General features: G+C 48.0%; 1 protein-coding gene across 1 annotated transcript; it reads right to left on the reverse strand.

Annotated features, from left to right (window-relative positions):
* Positions 1 to 279: 279 nt before the first annotated feature.
* Positions 280 to 6,100, reverse strand: Ctsf (cathepsin F). Its single transcript, XM_029472899.2, has 14 exons — positions 5,759 to 6,100; positions 5,449 to 5,547; positions 5,091 to 5,175; positions 4,937 to 4,998; positions 4,667 to 4,742; positions 3,119 to 3,232; positions 2,866 to 3,011; positions 2,686 to 2,782; positions 2,526 to 2,606; positions 1,668 to 1,787; positions 1,524 to 1,588; positions 1,353 to 1,443; positions 891 to 949; positions 280 to 807 (listed from the first exon to the last, which is right to left on the reverse strand). Exons 1-14 carry the CDS (start codon positions 5,975 to 5,977, stop codon positions 733 to 735), a joined length of 1,389 nt encoding a protein of 462 aa, XP_029328759.1. The 5' UTR covers positions 5,978 to 6,100; the 3' UTR covers positions 280 to 732.
* Positions 6,101 to 14,712: the final 8,612 nt, after the last annotated feature.

A 14,712-nucleotide genomic window follows, 5' to 3' on the forward strand; every position in this document is an offset into this window, starting at 1 on the left:
CTGAGCCATCTCACCAGCCCTAGATTTATTTTATATGAGTATATTATCACTGTCTTCAGACACACCAGAAGAGGGCATTGGATCCTATTACCAATGGATGTGAGCCACCATGTGATTGATGGGAATTGAACTCAGGACCTCTGGAAAAGCAGTCAGCTTTTGGTTCTTAAGGGGAACCTGAGCCCTGGAGGTCCTTGGTGGGCCGTCTACCCCACCCTGACCCACCAGGGGTCCCTAAGGACCCACCTTTTCCTTCAGAGACTAAGCACTTACGCCACACAAGGAGAGCAGGCTACCTCTTTATTGCCCTTAGAGAAGGCCGGTTACAACTTTCCTGGATGTGGAAAGGGACCAGAAAACTGACAGCATCAGACCGAGGAGCACCAAAGCAGAAAGACAGAGCCTGCTGAGGACAGATCTAGTTTTACGACGAGCATATTTTCATCCTGCATCATGCTGTAGCCCAGGTTCTTGCCCCGGCGCTGGCTTCCATGAAAGCCTCCTGCACTTCAGGATCCTCCTAGCTACCATAATCGAACACAGATGCAGCTGGGGAACTTCCGATGAGCACTAGAGGAAAGAGGGAAGAAGGGGCCCAGGGCCCACTGCTCGCCCTGAGGTACAAAGTGCCTGGTCCTCAACCAGCTCTGTCTCTTGAGGAAGGGCCTGGGCATGAGTCGGGCTAAGGAAGGGGCCACTGTGACAACATCAGGTCCTGAGCCAGCAAGTCTCTCAGTTCACCACGGCTGAGCTGGCCATGGTATTCACACCACAGGCCCCAGATCCACGGTACAAGTAGTAGTAACCCTGCAAGACAGCGGGGCTTGGTTAGAGGGCTTGGGTAAGGGAGAGGCTGGAGGGGGGTCAGAGGCCAACCAGGCAAAACTCACCTCCTCACCCCAGTCACTGCCCCAGCTGTTCTTGATGGCCCAGTAAGGAATGTTAGAGCCTGGGGAACAATATGGAGTACGAGAAGTCAGAGACCCTTCTCCACTCAGAGATTCATACACTGCACCCTTTAAATATCGTCAGTGGGCCTATGGTGTAACAGGAAATAGGAAAACGGCAAAGAGCCTGTAAGGCTCACCTACCATCCTCATGGAGACCCCATGCACCTACAAGGCTTAGAGAAAGCACTTGTCCAATTGCCTCTAGAACAACCCTCCAACCTTCCCCAGCCCCAGCTTCTCCGCCTACAAAACACACGGGTGTTTTTCTGAGGCTGGGGTTCAGGACAAGATTCTCAGGCATTACCAGGGTGATCCCCCTCAGAAGGCCTGAGAGGCTGCTATCTAGCCTCTGACTGGGGCCTGAGGTTGACGGAAGGGAAGCAGGAGGCCAGTGGAACTCACGGTTGCCATAGCCCACCAGCAACACAGCATGGTCGATGAACCAAGGGCTGCAGAGGGGCCGGAATGGGTGAGCAATCCCGTGGCGATAGAACTGAGAAGAAAACGAAGCATCAAGGACAAGGGAGGAAGGCACAGGCGAGATGGGGAGGGACAGAGAGGTCAGGACCTCACCTGCATGCCGAAGGCATTAATGGCAACTGAGATCGGTCCTTTCTGGGCCAGCCAGGCTGCTATCTCTGAAAGGGGAAGGCAGTGCCAGTGGTACCTTGGCCCAGCAGTATTGACCTGGACCCACCCACAGCGACCCCCACTCACTATTCTCATTCCGGCTCAGCTCCACTGAGTCATTGATGTAGACTTTGGCCATCTGTGCTGAGAAGTTGCAGGTCTGAACATGGCCCTGGTAGCCGTAGTCATCCTCTGTCTCCAGCCCTCCTGGGGAATAAGTGGACTTCTGTTTATGACTTACTCACGTTCTCCCAGACAGAAGACTGCCGAGCATCCCACAGACATGAGGTCACATGCTCCTTACATAACCCCAGGGCCCCGGCACCCCTCTGAAGAAATCTCCTCAGACTAGTGATGACACATCTAGGGATGAGAGGGTGTGGGGAAGAAGCTACAGTGTCTATCAACAAAGGCAGGCCTCCACTCCCACCTCTGCCTCCCTGCTGAGGCCTTATCTCAGGCTGCCTGGCACCTCTGCCCTCTGCTGCTTGTCCTGCTGACAGTCTACTGCTGATGTAGCTCACACCCTTGGAGGCGCCTGGACCAGCTTCTTTCTAAGCTATTGACGGCTCTTAGCTTGCCATCCTTTTACTACCACAGCCCATGGCTGAATTTAATACCTCCCCTCAGGAGAGAGATGCGTTGCTGTCTAGTTTGGTGGAATAATAAGAACACAGACTTCCAGGACATGAAAACAGCAAGACTCACTGGGTCCTTGCCATGCGTCAGAATCTTACATCTATTCACTACCTCACTTGCCATTGGACACGACATTGTAGATCCCATTTCATAGCTAAGAAAACTGAGGCTCTGACAAAACTCACTTACTGTAGGTCTTCAGTCAGAAAGGGTCAGCAAAAGACCAGAACCCAGTTTGGTGTGACCCTCATGCCCTCTTGCAAAGAGGTGGTACCTGCTGCCCCGCCTAACCAGATTAACACATACCCAAATTCTTTATGGCTGCATAGGCGTTGGAGGGCAATCCACCCAAGCAGGCTTTGTCCACCTTGTCACAATCCAAGAGCTCTAGGAGACAGAAGACTGGTTCCAAGGGGCCCTCTGAAGGGGCTGGTCAGGAGAAAAGGGACTAGAGCAGGATGCTCACCCTGCTCTGACAGGGAGAGCAGAGTCCCCCGGTTCAGGAACCATTGGCCCTCCACGTTGCCTGTGACAGAAAAGGCCCAGCAGGAACCACACATGCCCTGCAAGACAATGGTCACAGTCAAGGCTCTCTCTTCAGGCCCCATGCACTCTACCTTCCTATTCCTACTTCTGGGACTCCAACCTGGTTCTTCACTTCAGTGACAGCCCCTTTCTTCCTCCAGTCCCATTCAGGCGGGGCGAGATCATTTATGGACTTGGCTGGACTCATCTTCCTGCCAGACTCCTTCTGTAAGAGGGGATTCAGGTAGATGGTGTGGAATTCCTCCTCTGTGGGTAGAGAAGGGCAGGGCAGAGAGGAGTGAGTATTTGAAGCCAGCCCTCATGAGGAGCCTGAGCAGCACAAGTTCTGTGTCAGCTTTGGTCACCATCCCCACCTGTGAGGTCACTGAACTTGGTGATCCCATACTGAGCTGTGCCTCGGTCCAGGGCCTGAATCTTCTGTGCTCGTATCATATTTCTGGCAAAGACAGTCAATCGCCACTGGGCTTCTGAGGACCAAAGAGAGGGAGAGGGTCCTGAACCCAACCAGATCATAAAAGGAGCAATAAGTGGGGGTAAGCGTCTGAGTGTGAGTGATTGTGTGTATGAGTGTACGTGTGAATTAACATGTGTGCACACATGAGAGCGTGACTTTGTGTATGCATATATGCACATACATGCATGCACATGTGTGGTGTGTGTGTACCTTTGTGTATGTGCATGGATGAGTGTGTGCCTTTGTGTATACTTCTGTATACATACATGTGTGTGTGGAGTAAGTGGTGTGTGTGTGTGTGTGTGTGTGTGTGTGTGTAGATCAAAGGGCAACCTTTGGCGTCATTTCTCAAGGCCTTCCACTTTTGTTTGAGGCACAAATGGTCTCTTTTTGGTTTGGAGCTCAAGTGAGCTAGACGGGCTGCCATAAGTCTATTTCTTTCTCCTTTTTCACTGCTGCTGAGGTTACAAGTCCAGACCGCCATATCGGGCTTCTTTGGTGGGTTCTGGGGATTGAAGTCAAGTCTTCACACTTCCAAGGCAAGGGCTTTATTAACTGAGTCCCTGCTATAGTCCCTGAAGCTGTTTGTAAGGATAGATCCCTGGGGCCAGCAGAATAAGACATGAGGGAAGCCGACTTCAAAGTGAGAGGCATGCTCAACTTTGGGGGCCCAAACTGGAACAATGACTTGTTGAATATAAAACCAGTAATCTAAATGAGACTGAAGGGTGTCACCCAGGAGAGGTTACCGGAAAGGCCATGACAGAGGAAATCCATAGAGAAAATCTGGTCTAAGTCTTACCCATCCTGCCTAGAGGGATGAAGCCCATGGTTTCTGGTTAGGAAGACAAAACAGAAGGAGGAAGCCAGGCCACTCCTTGACAAGATGGCTGCCTAGAAAGCTGGATAGGACCTTAGGGCTATGGGCTCCTTGAGAGACACAGGATCCTTTTTGTTTGGTTTCGGACCTGGACCAGGGACTGAGGTGCATATGTTACATATCAAGGCAGACCTGGCCTCCAGCTTCTCCCAGCACCCTCAGTCCCTACCCTGGCACACCCGGAAGCTCCAGCTTCTCCCAGCACCCTCAGTCCCTACCCTGGCACACCCGGAAGCTCTTCCAGATACAATCCAGACATTTTGGTCTCCTCACTCTTTCCCTTTCTCTTCTTTTCTTCTCTCTCTGTGTGGGCCCTTTCTCCCCTTCTCTCCCTCCCCTGCTCTCCCCATGGTGATTTCCGTGGCCTAATCACTGGGGCCAGTGAACTCGCCAGAGAGCAGTTTCCCAATAAACCTGCAGTTCATATCATCTAATCTGGCTTGATCTGGCTCCCTTTACCACCGGAGAAATAACTTATCAGTGTGTACTTTATCTCCTCAGTATCAAGATGCCATGACGGGAGAAGGCCCAGGTCTGACTGAGACGGATGACAAGGCTGGGGCCTACCTTCCCTCGATTCATAAGTCCGGTTATAGGTAGTCATGAAGCCCTTGAAGAGTGGAGCCATCTTCACAGAGAAGTCCTAGGAAGGCGAAAGTTACAAGTCCAGCCAGACCCCAGTGAGCTGACTGAACTCTACCCTGGAGGACCAAGACAGGGAAGTCACTATGGGAAGAGGAAGTGAGGGGGAAGAGAGAGAAGGGGCGTGCAGAGAAAGAGAAGAGAAGGGAAAGAGGATCAAGGGGCCTTTGTCTCTCCTAGACACAGGGTCCTCACCTGGGGCAGGGGATCCTTGTCCAACAATGGAAGGAATGAGCTGAAAGTCGCATTTCTAAACTCTGGATAGGGTCGGAACAGAGAAGTAATTAAGGCTGGATTCTGACTCAAGTATGGTCTGGGCTCTCCCAGGCTCCTTGAGCAATCCCAGCACCTGTAACCTTGGCATTCACTGGGCTACAGTCCCTCCTCAGCAGCAAGTGTTCTTTTAGCTCTTCCAGGACTTCAAAACTGCAGAGCTGGAGGCAAAGAAAGAAGACGGTCTCGGGACAGTTTGAAACAAAGTCCTGGCAAGAGCAGCTAGAAGTTCCTCAAAGGAGAGCCACATGGAAGGCTGTCATAACTTGGTGAAAGAGGGAGGCCAGCAGCAGACACCCAGCACCCAAACACCCGCCCTTTCAGAGCATCTTGGTCTCTAACTTGGTATCGCAGGAGTAACCGATGCCTCGACAGGACCCACCATTCCAATTGCTTGCCAGCTAGGGCCAACAATACCTGACCTCTTCACTCACCACTGTTTTCTTCGTCTCGGGCAGTGGGCACACCAGGGGATCACTGCAAGGTGGCTCCTCTAGTGTGGCTTCCAGGGAGAACAGAGAGCCCTGGCCGGCCTGGATGGAGAAGAAGTTGGGGCTGGCCCAGCCATCCCCTCCCCCTTTACTCCTCTTAGGAGACCATTGCCCATCTGTGCCTCCCTACCGGATACAGGTCTGAACAGGTCCTTCCCTCCCCTGTCCTGGCCATCACCCCAAATTTAAGCCAAACTCCACCTTGCACCATTCCTGGGCCCAGGCCCCGCGCCCGCTCCCTGCGCGTCCTCACCCGGTGGACGCGCCCGCGCACCGCCCCTAGCACAGCCCTTGTCCCCGCAGCACGGCCGTAATTGTACATGTCCAGCGCGAAGCGGGCGGGGGCCAGCAGCTCCTGGGACGACAAGTTCCAGGCCTGCTCGTCATCCGCCCAGGGCTTGGCGGGGACGGGGCTCAGGGCCACAGTCGAGAGCAGCGTCAGCAGCCACAGAAGCTGCAGTAGGGGCGCCATAGCGAGGTCGAAGCTGCTCGCCCGGATTCACTGACCCACAAACGCAGGGATCAAGAGACCCGAGGCGGAGCCTGCTGTCAGAGGCCACAGAGAGTTTCCCTACAACGCTGGAGAACGCCGGGGCGGCCAATGGGCACCGATTCCTGGCGCTTGCGCTCTCGCTTATTTACGCGAGGCACGTGGACCTCGGGGTGCGGTGGGGGGGGGGCGCGGGGGGGGGGAGGTGGAGTGAGGGGAGAGGGCACTAGGTTGACAATAAAATAAGAATCTACGCCCTTTTCTATCTTACGCAGGAAAAGCCAGATCCTTTTAACCATGGCAGACCTGTGAAGTCAATGCGGTCCCATTGCATAGATAAAGAAAAAGAAGCTTACAGATGACGCTGATAAGAGGTGAACCCAAAAAATTAGAGGTGAACCCAAACAATTGGGTCAACCGGGCGTGGTGGCGCACGCCTTTAATCCCAGCACTCGGGAGGCGGAGGCAGTGGATTTCTGAGTTCGAGGCCATCCTGGTCTACAGAGTGAGTTCCAGGACAGCCAGGGCTACACAGAGAAACCCTGTCTCGAAAAACCAACCAACCAACCAAACAAACAAACAAAACAAAACAATTGGGTCCTCAGCCTGCCTTCGCGGTGTGATCTCACCTTTGAGGCACCTATTGTCATTCACGAAATGGTCAGTAATATTATGGGTTCTGGGACCAGAGAATGTAGTTAGTTCAGTGGACAGTGTTTGCCTAGCTCTCACAAATGCCCTATGTACCACCCCCCAGCACGGAATAAACCTAGCCTGGTGAGGCACTCAGGAAGAGACAGAAAGTTCTGAAGTTCAAGGTCATTCTTGGATACCTAAGAGAATTTGAGCGTAGGCTACATGAGTCTGGCTGTTGTGAGGCTTAAAAGACATCTATATACATAATCAACAAAACTGTGGAAAGGGTGGGATCGTACCTTAAATCACTTAAGCACTGTGTTCCAGGACTGCCAAGGGACAGCGTCACAACTGAAAACAGAGGGTGGGGAAAAAAAAATCTCCAAAGTGTAAAAATGTATGAGGGAACAACAAAATGAATCATAAACCAAGAGGCATTCTCGTAAGCCTCTGCACACTTGGAGAGGGACCGGAAAGGAAGGTTTTTTATTATTGAAAGGGAAATTTCCATAAACTGCTTGGATACAAAAATCCAGAGGCAAAAATTCTCCTCAGCTCATTGAAGGAGCTGTTGTATGTTATCTAAAGGCGTTAAAATCAGCCGTGTCACAGAAATCTTGTGTATATGCGTGGAGTGTGCAGAGTATGTATATGTGAAGGAGGTTTTTGAAGTCTTTAAGACAGTTCCCTTGGTTTGTTTGTCTTTAAAACAGGGCCTATGTAGACTGCTAGCCCCACTCCAGTAGTGACATGCATGACAGGCCAAAAGCCTGGATCTTGCCCAGGGCCTGCTTCTTTTGTTCCACCCCGAGATTGGAGTTTCTGCCTTAGCCTGCTTCCCGATTACAACCTAAAGATTGAGGCTCGTTTCCTTGTCCTTGGCCAATGTCAGATTCCTGCCTAGCGGAACCCTATAGGTCTCTCCACAATGCATCCCATTAAGAATGCATCTGCTGTATTTATAAGCAGCACTTCTATGGGAGAGAAGTTTATGTGACTAGATCACGTTTGCTCTTTTGAGTTTCCTCCTACTTCAACACAGATAATTGAATAGTGTGCTGTAGCCAGTGTTTTGAAATGTTAAAAAATCAAGCTTTAATTTGTATACTGAAAGCCAAAAAACATATATATAGCGCAGGACTTAAAATTCTTGAAATTGTTCATTTTTTAGATACTGCTAATTCTCAAATTTGCGATTGTTTATACATATATAACTCAAGTTAAGAAAAAATTCTGTTCCTTTAAAGGACTGTCTTTGGACATTTAAGAACTTATTCTAGATTGCCTGGACAAGATCTCTTAAGGGGAGGCCACCCCAGATTTATATCCCAGGCAGATTATAGGCCTTACCCAAAAAATAATTGGCCATGTAATCTCATTATTTATATCATCAAAATAGTGATGGCTTGAGATAATTTGGTATTTTTAGAGAATGTGCATGGCATATTGTAAAGACTTGCTCTCAGTGTCCTCAGTGTCTACCTGTGCCACACATTGGTGTTAATTCTTTTTTTTTTTTTTTTTTGGTTTTTCGAGACAGGGTTTCTCTGTATAGCTCTGGCTGTCCTGGAACTCACTTTGTAGACCAGGCTGGCCTCGAACTCAGAAATCCGCCTGCCTCTGCCTCCCGAGTGCTGGGATTAAAGGCGTGCGCCACCACGCCCGGCTGGTGTTAATTCTTAATCAATTATTGCAAATAGATACTTAGTTTTGATTTTAGAAAAATGAAATATGTACATTGTGACTATTGATACCTTTTTAGTCTTTCTAATTACAACTGCTTTAACAAGAAAAGCAACTAAAAGTATAGTTAGTCATTGCCTATGTTGACTTTTTTTTTTTATGCTTGGTGTTCCAAATCAAATTAAAATAGGTATTGGAACTGGCTATTACAGCCAAGCATTTGAGATGTTTTGTCAACAATTTAATGTTACCCATGTTACTGAGATTTTTTATAACTCTTAAGGAAAAGGTACTGTGGAGCTTTAAATATATATCTTTAAAAAAATTTAAATTTGGATGCCAAAAATCTCTCTGAGTGTCGATGGCACTCTACAACCAGGCATACTCAGGAAATGAAAGGATCCACATATTGGCATATGACATGATACTGTTCAGGAATTTAATATGAGGAAGAGGGCAGTTTTGTGTTTTCTCCACAGAATGCTGCTGCAGGAGCATGCCAGCTGCCAGAGTGATTGGTGAGACAAGCTGATGCTGGGACAAAGAATGATGCTGACCTGTGAGCTTGCTGAGTGCCCTGACAATGGAGACAGGAAGGCTGTTTTGGACTTAAGTTCCTGATCTCAGATTGGACAAACGGCCTTGCTTCAAACTTTTACCTTGTGGGACTGAGAACATGGAGACTGGAAACCGCCTTCAAAAACTTCATCAAAAAGAGAAGCTATGATGAGCCTTCTCTTTCCTTTGATGTGACAGTTATTCTGACTTAGTCATGCACTGGTCTAATAATCAATCCAGCATTAGAAATTGTTATTTCTTCATTTGGAAGGCTGAGTCTGGTCATTTTAGAGACATATTTGAAAGTTAGCTACAATTCTCTGTGATGCTATGTTAGCAGTAGATTGAGACAGGATATAGCAAATATTAAGGCTAGGTTAGCAGAAATTTCAGATATTAGCAGAAGTCATTTGGACACTTGGAACATTGATGAATTGGCCAGAGATTTAAAGAATCACCTAAGTGCATTGAATCCTGTGGGTTGGGTTCAGTATATAATCCTGCTTGCTATTATTATTGGTTATTACCTTATTAGTAATTGTTGTGTTTTCACTCATCTTTAGAAGTTCTTCTGAGATCTATAGCTACCACGAGGCGGGACATTATGGAACTTCCATCTAGAAAATAAAAAATAGGGGGAACTGCTACATCCACTCCAGTAGTGACATGCATGACAAGCCAAAAGCCTGGATGCAGTCCCTAGGCAAAAAGTTCACGGAAACTTAGTCTCCTGGAACTGTGGCATCCTATAGCATGTATGCTCCAAACTTGTCCTTGCAAATGGATCTGTGTGCTTCCTTCCAGTATTGTCTTATTACAGAAGCCTCCAAGCAATGACTTGCCAAATACCTAAACAAAATTGAACTTTGCTTCCTGGCCTTCACTCTGGGCTTGGAATTCAGTAAGGATGTTGCCTATTCAGTAACATTCAGAATTGCCTCTAGTATTGTAAGAGAGATAGTGAAAGAAATCAGGCTTTACTATCTACTACACAGAATTAGAACTCTCAGGGCAAGCTTAGCAAAGTAAGTTTAGAATTCTTATTATAGTTATATATGGCAGACTATGTTACTTATTAGTAGAAAGTCCCCCCACACTATCACTTAGAATAAAAGCCAAGTTGCTCCCATATACAGGAATTTACAATGGTTTAGGAAGTAGATCTGGCTGTGGTTTTAGAGTATTGCATTATTCATGAGAAGGTGAGCCAGAGCGGAACTCTCTAATTAGAACCATGACTTGGGCATGAAAGCCCTTGCCCCGGGAGTGTAAAGATCTCACACCTGGCTTCTAAGAATATGGCTGACCTTAGATAGGGCTGACTTTGTCTCAGTTGTTTTATTGGCCAGTTCCTGCCAGTCTTTGTGTTTGCATTCCTCCGTTTTGTGTAAGAGTCATTAAGCATCCGGTAACCTCATTGTACCTTGCTGATGTGTCATCTAACTTCCCTATTTTCTTCTGTATAAAAAGTTTGATGTTCAATTTGACATTACACTCAGATTCAGCACAGTCCCTCATGTCCTGTCTGTTTGTCACCCCACTTTCGCCGACCCTTGCTCACCTACAACCAGAAACCTGTTACCTACAGATTGGAGACCCAATAGAGGCTCTTCTGTAGCAGTAGACCAGGCTGGCTTTGAACTCATAGAGATCCACCTGCCTCACTGCCTCCCTAGTGCTAGGATTAAAGCCTAGTGCTAGGATTAAAGGCGTGTACTGCCAGCGCCAGCTAAGGGACGCATTAGTACTTGCCTTGCAAGCTTGGTAATTTAACTTCAAGCCCCGGCACACACACACACACACACACACACACTACACATGGCACACTCACTATAATCCCTTTGCCTGGAAGTAAAGGCAAGGGGATCCCTGGGACTCATGGGCCATCCACCATCCAGTGTTGCCTAATTGGTGAGTTCGAGACCAGTGAGAAAACCTGTTTCATAGGAGGTGAAAGGCTTTCCTGATGATGACATCCTAGGCTGTCCTCTCACCTCCACACGCACACACACACACACACACACACACATACACACACAGATAACATCCTAAGTCTTCATCTGGCCTGCCCATAGATATTCTTGTCCAGGACTGTCCTCTGAGCCAAACTACCAGCATCCTAAGCAGTTCTTCTGGGCCTGCTGCAAAGATCACCCCAGTGCAGATGTTAACCTGGGGCTTTTCTTTGCCCTTTTGCTCTCACATAACAACAGGGCATCTCTACGCCTGCCCTAGCCCGTTTAGCTCCTGAATCAATGACACAGAGACCTGATAAGTTTATGAACAAGCTGCAGGTAGCATGCTGGGCAGATGCTCGTCTACTCTAGCCCTCTACAGCTGCCTACTTCCCAGCCATTCCCTGCCATCTGAGTCTTGCTCTGGCTGGCTCTGATCCATGTGTGTCCTCATGGTGACTCCTGGCAAATCCTCCTGAACCCTCCCTTCCTTTTTTCTTCTCTGCTTCTTTCTTTTTGCTTGGGCCCCCTGACTGGGATTGGAAGTCTCCTCCTATTCTCTTCTGCCCATCTTTTTTTTTTTTTTTCCCAAGACAGTTTCTTTGTATAGCCCTGGCTGTCCTGGAACTCACTCTGTAGACCAGGTGGAACTCAAACTCAGAAATCCACCTGCCTCTGCCTCCCAAGTGCTGGAATTAAAGGCGTGCGCCACCACTGCCTGGCACTTCTGCCCATCTTTAGGCTGAATCAGCTCTTTATTAAGCATTCAAGGGTAATGGAAAAGAAGTTTTATACATCACTGAGACAGGAGATGCTCCAAATATCACGACAATGTCTACGTCTAGACTGCAAGGAGACCTCTGGGCACAGCAATCAGCATCTGGATACAGAGTGCACCCCCCATCACAGCTGGGCCTCTTGGAAGGAGGGGGCAGGACATGAGGCCCTCACTTGAGTATTCGGCTACCCTTCCAACCAGTTGTTTGCAATTCTATCCTAATTGCACATGGGTTCATAGTCTCTGGGTAGGGCTAGAGCAGTGGTTCTCAGCCTGTGGGTTGAGACTCATTTGAGGGTCAAACGACCTTTTCACAGGGTTTTGTGTGTCCCAAAATTCTGCATATCAGATATTTACATTATGATTCATAATAGTAGCAAAATTACAGCTATAAAGGAGTAACAAAAATAATTTTATGGATAGGGTTCACACAACACGAGGAACTGTTTAAAGGGTTGTAGCTTAGGAAGGTTGGGAACCACTGGTTTGAGGATATGGTTTTGGAAGGACTGGGGACAGAGCTGTACTTACTTACACAGTCATACCTGTTGGCTTACATACAAATCCTCTGGCTCCTCCTAGGGACCTAGCAATACACTGCTGGCCATTGCTTGCTGTGCAGTAGCCAGATGCAGCAGCAGCCATGTACAAAAAGGATAGCTTGCTACCCCAGCCCCTGACTCTCTACCCCCTTCTCATTCTCTTTTCTCTCTCTGTTTCACACGTTCCCAGCTGGCCTCTCTTTCTGTCCTTTTCAGTCCCAGCTTTCTCTGCCCTCATGGCTCTGTCTACGTCTACCCCTTCTCCGGGTCCTCACTCCCCTCCCCTCCCAAATAACCCTCCCTTCTGCCAGGTCTGTCACCTGTCTCAGTGGACACCTTGGTGACAGCCTGCCAGCTAACTCCTTGCGCCTGCTGCTGCTGCATTATATTGCATAACAGTTAAGATGCCTCATGCATGCTGGTGCATCACTTCCAGCTTCCAGGGCGGCTGCTTTAAGGTGCTCCTAATTTAGCCTCTCACCCATGACTCTGAGAAAGCCTGATGAACTCCGACTCTGCAGGGAACTTTGGTGGGATAGCATCTTGCTTGGCTGCTGGGACCCTAGGGGCAGGGTAGACATTGAGACAGACTTTACTTGTATCACCCCCAGGAAAGGAATTTTAGCCAAACATATGCACACACGAACACACATACACAAAAGAGAAATGAAAAAAAAAAACCCAACCAACCAAAAAACAAATTATAGCAAGATATCTTGTAAAGTGCAAAGTGAATTTAGAATTTTTGATATAACATAGAATGATTAAATCAAGCTATTAACCTATATATCAACTCAAATGTTTGATGTTTGAGGGAATGAGGATATATGAGACTTATTCTTCTTTGGTCTGTGGAGATATACAGCACTTATTAGCTGTTATAGATCTCAAAGGCGAAGAATCTAGACACTTAACCTTCATAATCTTCTAAAGAAATTTCGACACTTAGCCCTTGTCTGACGCTTAAAGCTTCATGACCGTTGATTTTCATCTCGCCACAGCTCCCCCATCCCCTGCTCTGCCCGCTGCTCTGCCCCCTGCTCTGGTAGCTAGCCGTCATGGTACTCAGGCTCTGTGAGTTCCTTGCTTTAGATCAAGCGTGTGAGATCGTGGAGGATCTGCCTTTCTGTGCCCAGCTTACCTCACTCAATGTTTCCCGTTAAGTCACTGCTGGTTAGTATGTGTTTATTTTGAGGATCCTCCCTCTTCCTTGCCACTTCTAAGTTTCCCATAATTCCTACTCTTTCTCTCTTTTTTTCAATTTTTTATTAGGTATTTTCTTCATTTACATTTCAAATGCTATCCCAAAAGTCCCCTATACCCTCCCCCTGCCCTGCTCCCCTACCCACCCACTCCCACTTCTTGGCCCTGGTGTTCCCCTGTACTGGGGCATATAAAGTTTGCAAGACCAAGGGGCCTCTCTTCCCAATGATGGCTGACTAGGCCATCTTCTGATACATATGCAGCTAGAGACACGAGCTCTGGGGGTACTGGTTAGTTCATATTGTTGTTCCACATATAGCGTACTCTTTCTCTTAGTTGAACTTTTTCTCCTTCAGGTGGAGCAAGAGGAAGCTGGGAGTCCACTGCTGCTATGACTCCTCACTGGCACAAGGTGACACTGTTGAGGTTGAATCCTGCACCATCCAGTGTTAGAAGCCCTGAAACTCCTTGAAGGCCTGGAGATTAAGATTTGAAGCCCCCCGGGGCTGGAGAGATGGCTCAGCGGTTAAGAACATGGGTTTCTCTTCCAGAGGTCGTGAGTTCAATTCCCAGCTCACAACCATCAGTAGTGGGATCTGATGTCCTCTTCTGGTGTGTCTGAGGATAGTAACCCTGTACTGACATATATAAAATAAATATTTATAAAATAGATAAATAAATCTTTGGGCCGGCTCAGTGGGTAAGAGCACCCGACTGCTCTTACAGTCGGAGGTCCGGAGTTCAACCACATGGTGGCTCACAACCATCCGTCTGTAATGAGATCTGACTCTGTCTTCTGGAGTGTCTGAAGACAGCTACAGTGTACTTACATATAATAAATAAATAAATCTTAAAAAAAAAAAAAAGATTTGAAGCTCCCACTCTGAATATGCAGACCCCTGCAACTTCCCCAAGTCGGAAACTTGACTGTATAGTTTGTAGTAGAGGGGGACTGTGTTCATGCTTTCCCCCCAAAAAGAGAGAATCAGAAAAAAAAAAAGATTAAAAATTTGAGATGTGGTGGTACACCCTTTTAGTCCCAGTAGGGGACCTCTGTGAGCTCAAGGTTAGCATAAGCGACATAAGGAGTTTCAGAGCAGCCAGGACTACACACAGAGAACCTGTCTGAAAAAAGGAGGAGATGGAGAAGAGGAGGTAGTTTGTGGCCATCCTGGGCTACATAGCTAGTTCAAGCTGAGTCGGAGCTGCAGGCAACTCTGTCTCAGAAACAAAGACTCATGGATTCTCTGCTTTAAGGGAGGATTAGATTTAACCGAGAGTCAGCTGTGAAAAGCATGTTGCAGTTGGCAAAGCATGGGCAAACACTGACTTGATTAGTACCAGACCCACCCAGCCTAAAAC

The sequence above is a fragment of the Mus caroli genome, unplaced genomic scaffold (assembly GCF_978045245.1).
Source record: "Mus caroli unplaced genomic scaffold, Mus_caroli_1 scaffold_20, whole genome shotgun sequence".
NCBI lineage: Eukaryota > Metazoa > Chordata > Mammalia > Rodentia > Muridae > Mus > Mus caroli.

Bases quoted from the DNA above. Each gene is read 5' to 3' on its own strand.
- Ctsf (XM_029472899.2), bottom strand. From the start codon at position 5,977: ATGGCGCCCCTACTGCAGCTTCTGTGGCTGCTGACGCTGCTCTCGACT. The intron at 5,176-5,448 runs GTGAGTGAAGAG...CTTTGCCTCCAG, and splicing joins CCGAGACGAAGAAAACAGTG to CTCTGCAGTTTTGAAGTCCT. The intron at 808-890 runs GTGAGTTTTGCC...GCTGTCTTGCAG, and splicing joins GCAGTGACTGGGGTGAGGAG to GGTTACTACTACTTGTACCG.